Source organism: Emydura macquarii, unplaced genomic scaffold (assembly GCF_026122565.2).
Source record: "Emydura macquarii macquarii isolate MOO-44397 ecotype Brisbane River unplaced genomic scaffold, CSIRO-AGI_Emac_v2 contig_3390, whole genome shotgun sequence".
In the NCBI taxonomy this organism is placed as follows: domain Eukaryota; kingdom Metazoa; phylum Chordata; order Testudines; family Chelidae; genus Emydura; species Emydura macquarii.
In genome coordinates this window covers 4,123,170-4,134,651 of record NW_027133527.1, presented here as the reverse complement: position 1 = coordinate 4,134,651, position 11,482 = coordinate 4,123,170, and the positions used below count along the sequence as shown (strand labels likewise).

The 11,482-nt window shown below is 45.5% G+C and overlaps 1 protein-coding gene across 1 annotated transcript; it reads left to right on the top strand.

Moving 5' to 3' along the window:
- The first annotated feature begins 929 nt into the window (after window positions 1-929).
- Window positions 930-7,910, top strand: SOX8 (SRY-box transcription factor 8). The gene is made up of 3 exons (XM_067534144.1): window positions 930-1,621; window positions 4,259-4,497; window positions 5,604-7,910. The coding sequence occupies exons 1-3, from the start codon at window positions 1,191-1,193 to the stop codon at window positions 6,338-6,340; spliced, it is 1,407 nt and encodes a 468-aa protein (XP_067390245.1). The 5' UTR covers window positions 930-1,190; the 3' UTR covers window positions 6,341-7,910.
- Window positions 7,911-11,482: the final 3,572 nt, after the last annotated feature.

Here is an 11,482-nt window from a genome sequence, read left to right as displayed (position 1 = left end):
TTCCCCTGGAGGCTCTGTCTTGGAATCCCAGCACTGCAGAATGGATGCTGCACCCCTTCCTACCTATTTTTATCTCCAGCTGTTGTGTGTGTGTGTGTGTGGGGGGGGGGGGGACAAACGGATCTGATAAGTTTGAAGTAGGAAGGGTCTAAACTCCTAGTAAAACATGCTCTCGCTCCGAAATCTATAGGCAACCCGCAACACACACACATACACATGCACACACATGCGCACACACACACACACACGCAAACCCGCAACGAGCACAGATCAGTGTCTGACACCAGGAAATCAACGGCCCCAAGTGCTTTACAACCACGGGGACTGGAGGGGGGGGGGGGCCCCCTCTTTTCACCCCCTTTGCATGTGTGTCGATTACAATAAAAGGGGTCGGGGGGGCGGGGTGTCAGCCCCCGAGCAGCAGCAGGGGACCCCGCTTCCTGCCGCGGCGCCCCGAGCCAACCTGCAGCGTCCCGAGCCTTTTGCAACCGAAAGGGCGACTCAGCCCGGGGGGGGGGTGGGGGGGCTGCAGAGAACTAACATTATCCGAACCAGACACATCCCCTCTCCCCCCCCCTTCCCAAACAGACCCGCTGCACCCCGCAAAACCCTTCCACGCCCACCGCGGACCGTGCCAGACCACAGGACTCCCGCTACTCGCTTTGCAGGGGCCCGTCGGCTAAACAACAAGCCAGCAGGACGCACACGCGCGAGCCCCCACCGAAGAAAGGGGGAGGGGGAAAAAAAAAAAGCATCCCTAAAGGGGGGGGGACGCGGTGCCTTTAAGAGCGGAGCGGGGAGGGCGGGGCGGATGCAGATGAGAGCGGCGCGGTCCCACCAATCGGGCCGGGGCCAGTGGGCGGGGCCGCTCGCGCTGGGCTTAAAGAAACTTCTTGGGCGGCGGGGGCCGGACTCGGAGTGCGGCAGGGGGAGCCGAGCGCGCGCGACGGGCCGGGCCAGCCGCAGCAGCCAGCGGTGGAGGACGGCAGCGGCTGCACATCTGGGGCGCATCTGGCCCGCGCAGCAGCAGCAGCAGCAGCAGCAGCAGCAGCAGCAGCAGCGGCGGGGGGGGGCCGGAGACGGGCGCCCCGCGGCTGTTTTGTCGCCGCTGCCGCTCGGAAAAGGGGGAGCAGGGGGGGGTCCCCCGCCGCCGGCAGCAGCGCACCCCCTGTCCCCGGTTCTCCCCACCCATGCTCGCCATGACCGAGGAGCACGACAAAGCCCTGGAGCCGCCCTGCAGCCCGGCGGGCACCGCCAGCTCCATGTCCCACGTGGACTCGGACTCCGACTCGCCCTTGTCCCCCGCCGGCTCGGAAGGGCCGGCCCCCGGCCCCCGCCCGCCCGCCGGACCCCCGCTGGGCGCCAAGGGGGAGCCGGCCGAGGTGGACGAGCGCTTCCCCGCCTGCATCCGGGACGCCGTCTCGCAGGTGCTGAAGGGCTACGACTGGAGCCTGGTGCCCATGCCCGTGCGGGGCAGCGGATCGCTCAAGGCCAAGCCCCACGTCAAGCGGCCCATGAACGCCTTCATGGTGTGGGCTCAGGCCGCCCGCAGGAAGCTGGCCGACCAGTACCCGCATCTGCACAACGCCGAGCTCAGCAAGACCCTGGGCAAGCTCTGGCGGTGAGTGGGGGGACCAGGGCGGGGCTGGTGCAGGGGGAGCGCGGAGGTGGGTGTGGGGGGCCCCCCCCGGCTTGGGCTTTGCCGTCTGCAGGCGGGGGGAAGGCAGGCAGCTCGCCCCGCACGCACACACACACGGCCCGGGCACCGCTTGCACACACGTGCACACACACACACACAATACAGGCGCGCCGTGGCCGTGGGCACCACGGACAACACACGCACACACCATGTATATTTGCCCCAGGCATCACACACACACACACGCCTCCGTTAACACACCGCATGCACACACGCGCCGCAGGCGCTCCATGCAGGATGCACCGTGCACACACCACCGCCCCCCTCGGCGCTTCTCGCAAGGGGGGGGGGGGGGAGTTTTTCCCGAGATCAGACCCAAGAAACTTCCCTCTTGGAATCTAGTGCGTGCAAGTGAGACCATTTTACTGCAGTAACAGGAGAAACTTAAGATGCAGGAGCCCCAGGGGTTCATCTCTAATGCAGGGAACAGTTGTTCCCCTGGTCAAGGCCAAACTCTTTTGAAAGGGCTCAAAAGATGGGGCGTCTTCCTTTTCCTTTCTTTGGAGGGGCTTGGACAGCGTAATTACTGATCGAGGGCTTGAAGAAAGCCAGAGAATGGGGTATGAGAGGCAGAATGTAAAGACCTGTGATATGTTAATATAGGAGCTCCTTCCTGTCTCGGGGGTCTGGGTTACAATGTGTGCATTTTTAGAGTAAGGGTTTAGTCACTATTTTGTGCAGCTGGGGAGGATTGTCTGTCTTAATACAAAGACAAGATAATGGGATTGTCCCAAGAACTCAAGTTGCAGCTATCCGGTTCCTGGACAATTGGACCTATAGCTTTCTTCAGTAATAGTGGGAAGGAAAGAGCGCCTCAAGAAACATCAGTAGTTCTGCTAGTTGTAGACAAATCCAGAAGGTTAGTTTCTGGTGGAATTTTTCAGGCTGGACCTAGCTGGGGGGAGAAGGGGAGGACAGATCTCTCAAGCTGTGGAGTTGCTGTACTGAGCTGTCTTTTATTGTAAGTTTCTTTCCCTGACCAAAACCTTCTTGTAAAACTTCAGACAATTAAAAGTGAACTGATGGAGACTGGGGTCAACACGCAGCGAAGAACAAATATATCATTCAGGTTATGGGCCCTCTCTTACAAAAATATTAATAAAAGACCGAACTCTTTAAGGTGACAGTGGGATTTTTGCTTGAAGGAGGCAGGAAGCATGAGCCCAATCCTGCTCCTGTTTAAATCAGCAAGAATTTTGCCATCCTGCCCTTACCAAAGTCAGTGGGAGTTTTGCCACAGCCTCAGAGAGCAGGACTGGATATTCGGAGCGTTCCTGTCTGCGGATGAGACTTGTGATATGAACAGGCAAACCAAATTCATTCTTTGGCAGCAATGGCCCAATCTGGGGTAGATTATTCCCCAGGACATGTTTATGATGGTTGCGTTGCAGTAACACTCTCAAAACTTCCAGCCGGAGTCTCTCTTTAGCAGAGCTGAGGCTAATGAATGAATTGGATGCTTCATGGCAGAATTCACTGCAGTCCAAAACACTGAAAGGCTTGTTGAAAAAAACTGGGTGCAGGATTCTTGGCTCCCAACATCAAAATTAAATACTTCTGAGACTTCTGTCTGTCTTGCTCCTTTTCTTCCAGCTTTTACGATGGGTGGATTCTCTGGTTGTATTTCTACTACATGGAAATGTTTGGGGTTTTTTAGCTGTATCTTTAAAGTGGATTTTTTAAAATAATATTTGTCTTGCTCGTTTGTGTATTTAACGAGCTTTAAAATGAACTATGTCCTGCAATTATATCTTTTATATCTTTTTAATAGACGGCTATTGTTTTTGTACGTTTTTTTTTTTTTTGTTGTTCTTTCAACACAAAGGTATTTATATACTCATCGTTTATTTTATGTTTAACTTTATTTGTCTAATACTAATAGTTTACTGGGAAACATCTAGTTGAAAATTTTTTTATGCTTTCAAATACTGCCTTTGGCAAGTCAGATTGTTTAAGCTTTTTCTTTAAATGTCCATAATATATTTTTAAAAAATTCGTGTGTAATCTTAAATAACTAAGCGAAACATCCTGTATTTGTTCTGATGAACAATATTTCCACATTAAACAACTATGCTATTAGTGGGAAGTTTTCAAATAAGAGCCCCAGAGGAAAAAAAACTTTAAATGAAATATTTTGAGTCTCATATATATTGACTGGTTTTTCGCAAGCCACAAGCATTCAAACAGAACTAGAGATGATCATGAATGATTAAGTCACATTGGTGCAGCGTGATTTACACGTGAAATATAGCAATAATATTTAGGAGCAGGATATGAAATTGCATTTGAAATTAAAAAAAGTGTTTTGCCCTGTTATCAGTATCCAGTGTGGATGCTTTAACAGCTCTTTGGCTGATTATTTGTGATACATGCAACCAGTAAAACAAATTTTATTGGTTACAATAGAAAACTTTGTTTTGTGACTTAATTTATTGGTTTGCTGAATCAATGCCTGTAATTTAGAGGTAGAAAAGTCTGAAAACACGATGCAGACATTTACAGTTTGTTTTTTAAGAAAAAATAACATTGCTATTTTTTTTCTCTTAAAATCTAAAACAGTTTGTTAAGTGAAAATGAGAAACGTCCCTTTGTGGAAGAAGCCGAGAGGCTCAGGGTTCAGCACAAGAAGGATCACCCGGATTATAAATACCAGCCACGGAGAAGGAAAAGTGTAAAAGCTGGCCAGAGCGATTCTGATTCGGGAGCTGAACTCAGCCATCACGCAGGGAGCCAGATCTACAAAGCAGACACTGGGTTAGGAGGTGTGGGGGATTCTCACCATCACAACGATCACACAGGTAAGGAGTCTGGATTCTTATTGTGTCTTCTTGAAACTTGCAAAGATTTATTATCCCAGTAGAACAGTCAGTTTCTGTAATAAACAAAAGGGAAAATTCCAGCCTTCATGCCTGGCCCTGCTAATGCTTTCTCACACACTTAACTTCACTACTGCAAGAAGCCCTTGAAGCCTGCATGTAAATATTTGCAGGATTGGGACCTTCCAGGGTGGTGCTCTGAGCAGTTCCCTTGAAGGCAATGGAAGGTCCTAGATACTTTGGTTATGTGCGTGATATAAGAACCTCCATAGATAAGGCTGAATGCTATTTATTAGCAAATAAACAAATCTATATTTTCAAACGGTCACTAATGTTATCAGCAGAGTGGGGAAGAGAGCGTTAATTGAGATATGATCAGAGTTAATTATTAATTGGTAACTTTGAAGATGTCTCCAGAACAAGCCCTAAAGATCAAGAAATCTCATTCCAACCCTTTTGGATTCTAAAGTGAAGCTTTGAATTGGCGAACTTTTCATGTTGACAGATTCCAAAAGTATTGCTAATGTCCTGTAATTTCAGACGTGTTTGTTCTCTCTATTATGAACCCTGTCTGCAAGATTTTCCTCCCCCACTCCCTTCTCTTTATGTTTGCACTAGTATGGGTTTTTATATACAGAATAATAGTTTCATTTAGTGCCTTATAAAGAAAGTCGGAACCATTTCCATTCAAGTGACATTCAGTTGCACTTTCTGGTCAAGGAATTAATTTTAGACGTCGCTTGCCTCTCCAGAAATTTCCTGGACTACTTCTGCAGTAACCCCACAGAAGTCTGAAACTTGGGATCAGTAGCTACTGAGTCCACTGGAAAAGTAGCCTGCAGCTAGTGTTAATCAACATAGTACCACTGAAGCCAGTTTATACCATCTGAGGATCTGGCTCACTGGCTTAGTTGCTATGGTGACATCATCTACCCATCTTTAATGTGTTCTCTTGGATGCAATGTTTTATTTAAAGATCCAGCGTTTGAGTTTATGAATAGCAAAAAGATAAACTGCCTGGTCTCCCGCCTATCCCCCAAATATCCATCAAGTCCTTTTTAATTTAAAAAATGTGCTTTTGTCTTTAGGGCAAACTCATGGACCACCCACCCCTCCCACCACCCCTAAAACTGATCTTCATCATGGGAGCAAGCAGGAGCTGAAACACGAGGGGCGCCGCCTAGTGGAGAGCGGCCGTCAGAACATCGACTTCAGCAACGTGGACATCTCGGAACTGAGCAGCGAGGTCATTAACAACATGGAGACCTTTGACGTGAATGAGTTTGACCAGTATTTGCCGCTGAACGGCCACTCCGCCATGCCGGCTGACCACGGGCAGAACTCCTCAACGGGGTCTTACGGCCCTTCGTATTCCCATTCGGCCAATGGCGCCAGTGGAGCCGCCCAAGTCTGGACTCACAAAAGCCCCTCGTCCACGTCCCCTACTTCAAATGAAACCGGCCAGCAGAGACCACACATCAAAACCGAGCAACTCAGCCCGAGTCATTACAGCGACCAATCCCATGGGTCTCCAACTCACTCCGACTATGGTTCCTATAGCGCACAGGCTTGTGCCACCACAGCGTCCACCGCCACAGCCGCTGCCTCTTTCTCCAGCTCGCAGTGCGACTATACAGACCTCCAGAGTTCCAATTACTACAACCCTTACTCCGGGTACCCCTCCAGCATTTACCAGTATCCGTATTTCCATTCCTCACGGCGCCCCTATGCCACACCCATCCTGAACGGCTTGTCCATCCCTCCCGCTCACAGCCCCTCCGCTAACTGGGACCAGCCCGTCTACACAACCCTGACGAGGCCTTAGAGGATGGAAGGAGTCTTCTCAAAACTATATGCACTAGTGAAGGAAAGAAGAAAAACAAAACAACGAAGTGGAGTGCTGTGGCAATTTCCTAAGTGCCTGCTGAGCCACTGGGAACTCTGTTCATTGCGACTGGATGTCCTCTTGCTTCGAAATCTCCAAACGGTAAAAGACAGAGCTCTATTTTTCTTTAATGAAAACAAAAAAATAACGGACGGAAAATTCCTTTTGAATAAATGAAGGACAAAACTATTTGACTCCTCTGTGAGGACTGAAGCGAACTTACTAGTTTTGAAGGTCTTGAGTGCAAAAATGAAAGAAAGAAAAAAAAAAAAAAAGACGTACGAGACTTTAAGGGTCTATTGCAATGTGAGATACGGACCAACCTTGGGGGCAAGAACTCACTAGGACCAATTAACATATACAAAAATTTCAGCTATTCCATTTAACTATCTTGTGGGAACATATCAATGTCTGCTAGGACCAACCAATTAAATGTCTGAGGTGTGCGTTTTAGTCAAGAGTTCTTCTAAGCAAGGTTTGGTTGTAGTTAACATTCATTTTTGTTTTTTGGAAGCTTAAAAGTGTTTGGTTTTTTGGTTTTTTGTTTTGTTTTTTTTTGGAAATCTGTTTAATATGTATTTATGTTCTGTATTTTGTTTTTTTTAATTAATGAAGTAATTTTGTGCAAAAAGTAGAATTTTTAAAAAAATTTTACAGATGGGGCAGAGGGAAGCATAAAAAAATAGTGGAGCCGATACAATAAAATGGTATGATGAGTATATTTTTTTAACCACTGCAGCAGTTGTGTTTGAGAGAGGGGCTGAAAGAATCTGTATGTCACACACAACAAACGTGAAATTGACACATGAAACTAAAATGATAAAAGGAAGGAGAGGGGAGCAAAGTTATGGGCTTGGTGCAAAAGTTACTAATTAAATTCAGTGGCTAAACATTTGGAAAAAGGAGCAAGGCAGTGGGGATTTTCTTTACCAACTGCTTTCATGATGTTAAATTGAATTGGAAGGCATCACTGAATTTTTGTACACTTTCAGAACCAAACCTAGCTTATAGAAAGGTGTAATTTAATGAGAAATTATGGACTGAGTTCCACCTTAATTTTGGCTTCTAGGGACCAGATGTCATCCATTAAGCTGTGAAACTAAAACCTTCTCCACTAAATTTTTTTAGGTACTTAGTTTTAGACTAATATTTCATTGATATATTTCTACTTCTTCCATTGTATGCTGAGCATATAATAACCATCTATTTTATGGTAACTTGTGCCTTTAAAAACTTTGTAAATCTTAAACACATTTCAGAGGTTATCTTCTTTTTACCTTTTCTATGTTTCCTACTCGTTTTCTAAAAGTATTTTTTGCATATTTCCTTTTGGGGATGTGGGGGTGGGGGAAGTTACAGAAAACTCATTTTTATGCAATCTATTTTTCTGTATAAAGTTTGAAAGACTTCAGCTATTACTTATCTGTTCTGTTCACTAGCTTCTGACTAAGTAATGCTAACTTTTGTACAGATCAGTTTGATAAAATTAAAAAAAATCGCTTTTTATCAACCACGTTTTGTGTTTTTCCTTATATTAAAAAAAGTTCTGTGCACTTAAACTCAGAAAACACTAGAGAAAAAGCTGATTTAATTGAAATGAAAGTGAAACATTTAGCAGGGAATTTCTTGTTGCTTTCACAAATGTGCCCTCTCCCACCAGCACTTCAGCATTTAGAGAGAATGGGACTGAGTCTGGGAATCTTTACTCAATTGAGTAACCCTTTCTCATGCAGCATCGTCCCAACGATTTCTCTGGAAATACTCACACGAGTAAGAATTTGCAGGCCAGAATGCCATCGTTTTAAACCAACTTCGTTTTGTTCTATACAGCATATAGGAATTTTAAGAGTAACCGATTCTGTTGTCTGGTTGATGAGCTCTTGTAAATTCCTCTTAATTATGATCGCAACAAAATTATATGCTGCATGAAGTGGTTTTTTAAATACAGTCATTAAAATAGTGACATTGTGACTTTAGTTTTGTTTATAAAAAAAAAAAAAAAAAGTTTCAGTTTGATCATACCAGGTTAGCCAAACTGGGGCAAGATTTTCAGTCTGGACCTTAACTCGGAAGAAGGGCTTTTAGAAGCGGTTCACAAAACCTTGTGTCTGAGAATCCCGGAAACAGGCAACAGACTTGGTTGCAGGGCAACACTAGAAAAATCTTTCACACCAGACAAATAAATGTGATGACAATTAATGAATTTAGAGAATATTAATAAAGTCGGTTGTTCACAGAGTCCCAAAGGGAATTTGCTGGTTTCAGTACCTGCCAAGAGATATCTTGCCAAAGCGTCTGTAACAGGACACCATTTTCTCTGTGCTCCCTTAAAAAATGCTGGCAAAATTACTTTACTAGACTTGTAAGCCAAGGTTCTTCTGCAGCTTTTGGAAGAAACATTTTCCCCCTCCTGTTTACAACACAAGCTTCAAGTAGTATACGAGTCCTTGTTAGCACTGAGCAAGACAGAGATTGTTTAAGGAAAAGAGATACCGTTACTTGCTCTGAGGGACAGATCCATCCTTCCATCCCACAGCTACTTGGGTTTTTTTTTAAAAGATAATATCACAGGGGCATTATTCGTGCCATTCGTATTACAAACTGCAGTCCCTAAACCTCTCCTGTTGTCGTCAAAGGCAAAAACCACCAGGATCGGGCCCTGTATTTTAACTAGAGAAGGTTAAAGAATGTCTCTGTCTGGCACAATTTATGAGGCTGTCAACTTCGAACTCCAATGAAATTCATACGAGCCTCTCCTCCTCCCCCACCCCCGCCTACATGCAGTCTTGGTATGACTCAAACGGTTGCCAATTGCCAAGAACCGAGGAATGGAAACCTTCGGAACATTTGGCCATAAAGACCCAATCCTGCAAAATGCTGAGCATCCTTAAGTCCCACTGACTTCAAGGACAGCTGATGGGCCTCTGCTCTTTGCGGGACTGGGCCCAGGGGCGAGGCCCAGGCCAACTCACTTGGTATCTTTTTGTGGTGTCGGTGAAAGTGTCTTTGGTAATCTGAACAAACACACGCTGGCCCCACACAGTTTAACTCCTATGAGTCATGGAGGGAGGGGTGGATAGAGGAGATTAGAGGGGTGAGTAAAGATCAGCAGAGTCTAAAGAACACTAATCCTGAGCTCTTCTATAGCACCTCTCATCAGTAGATCTCAAAGCACTTTACAAAGGAGGTCAGCATCATTATCCTCATGTTACAGATGGGGACACTGTGGCCTAGGGAGGGGACTTGCCTTGCCCAAGGTCACCCAGTTGGCCGAGTTGGGACTAGAAACCAGGTCTGCTGAGTTCCTGTCCAGTGCTTTATCCCATAGGCAACGCTGCCTCGTGTAGGACTAGCTGCTTACATTTTTCTGCTGCCACTTTCTCCCTGCCTGTGGGTCTAATATCTTAGTATCTGAAAGCACAGCGGGGAGTTTCTCGCATTGAAATACATCTCTGGAAACTTGCTACAGTGACAGTTTGAGTCAAATGCCCTTGGCTGTAACAGAAATTAGGTTGTATTTCTTGCCTAATCATGGATATATGAGCTTCCTCAAGCCAAGAAGAGCAGGGATAGTATCGTATAGGGCACCAAAGCACATAGTAAAAGTCAAAGGACAACATGTTATGACAAAAGACTGTTTCGCACCCGTGCTGGTGAAATAGCGATCGAAGACTCATCCCAGTTATTTTCTGTGCTGATACAGATTAGCCTATTCACCAAAGGCCAGGTTTATGCTCGTGTAAAACAAGAAGAAAGAACCCCTGTGAAACACTAAAATGGGGAAAGCAAAATCAGACAAGCCGTTTAGGGCCAGATTCTGATGCCCTTCCTCCAGGTCATCCCAAGAGCAGTCCTACTGAAAGCAGAGAGGCCAACTGTGGAGTCCGATTCTACTTAAAATGAGCCAGCGTCTGAGAATCTGGCCCGTTACAAGATTAAAAAACACACAGCCAAATTAATCGTTTTTGTTTTAATATCAAAGATGTGTTTGGCAAGTGGCTTGTAGCTAGACGCCTCTGTTTACAGCGATGGCTGTATTTAATGCACTCCCCAAAACTTTGTTTTGGTTAAAGTTTGTTGCATTAAAATGATCAGGAACTAGACATGAACCACACAGAGTCCTGCTTGAGAAGGTAACTCACCTTTAGTTCAAGCCTATGTCTGAGCTGAACATAATACCCATGCCTCTCAACTAATGGGTGATGTTGGCTCAGCTCAATGGGAGTTTTGCCTGTCTGAGGGCTGCAGGAGTAGGTCATCAGGTGTGAAATTATCACATACCCAAAAAGAGAATGACGTCACTGCAAATGTTGATTGACAACGTTCTGGGAAGTATCATCTAGACAAAGACATAACTAGGGGGGTTTCCAGACATCTTGGATTCCCCCTCCTTTAGTCCATTTCTGACCAGCAGAGCCAGGAAAATGCTGCAACGTTTTTTTCCACAAATATTCATTTGCATTTTTAAATACATTTGTGTTGAGCTGTGCTCCCTGCCCCTTTGGTCTCTACAAACATTTCCCGGGGCGAGTTTGCCCTCACTAATGTTTGCAGGAGGCAAATTTTAAATTCACATTCATGAATAGTCACACCAGAAGTGCTCACTATAGATGATGGTGGCTGAGATCCTCAAAGGAATTAAGTCCCATTGAAATTAATGGGAGTTAGGCACCTGAACACCTTGAGGGTCTGAGCCACTTGTCTATTCAAGGGCTGAAGCAATACCATGTGACTTACATAACCAGTCATAATTCATCAATGCAGCTCTAATTTAGAATATCTAATAGTGAATATTTGTATCAAACTCTTCCTCATCAGCCCAGAGAGTGAAAAGTATGCACACTCCGTAAAAGGGGTAAGAATTCAAGGCAGTTGCAAAGTAGATGATCGTCAAACTAACAAACAATTTCAATTCATGGGATTACTTACTTATTCCTAGTGAATATTCAAATGGTACCTTTGAGAACACCAAAAGTACATCCCCCATACCTAGATTCACACTCAGAGATATAACATGCACATTTTATTTTCCTCAGAAAGCTCACGTGATTTGCGGTTTATATATATATATAAAATATAGAT

Coding starts and splice junctions, on each gene's coding strand:
- SOX8 (XM_067534144.1), top strand. CDS start 1,191: ATGCTCGCCATGACCGAGGAGCACGACAAAGCCCTGGAGCCGCCCTGC. Junction 1,622..4,258: donor ACCCTGGGCAAGCTCTGGCG/GTGAGTGGGGGG, acceptor AATCTAAAACAG/TTTGTTAAGTGAAAATGAGA. Junction 4,498..5,603: donor CCATCACAACGATCACACAG/GTAAGGAGTCTG, acceptor TTTTGTCTTTAG/GGCAAACTCATGGACCACCC.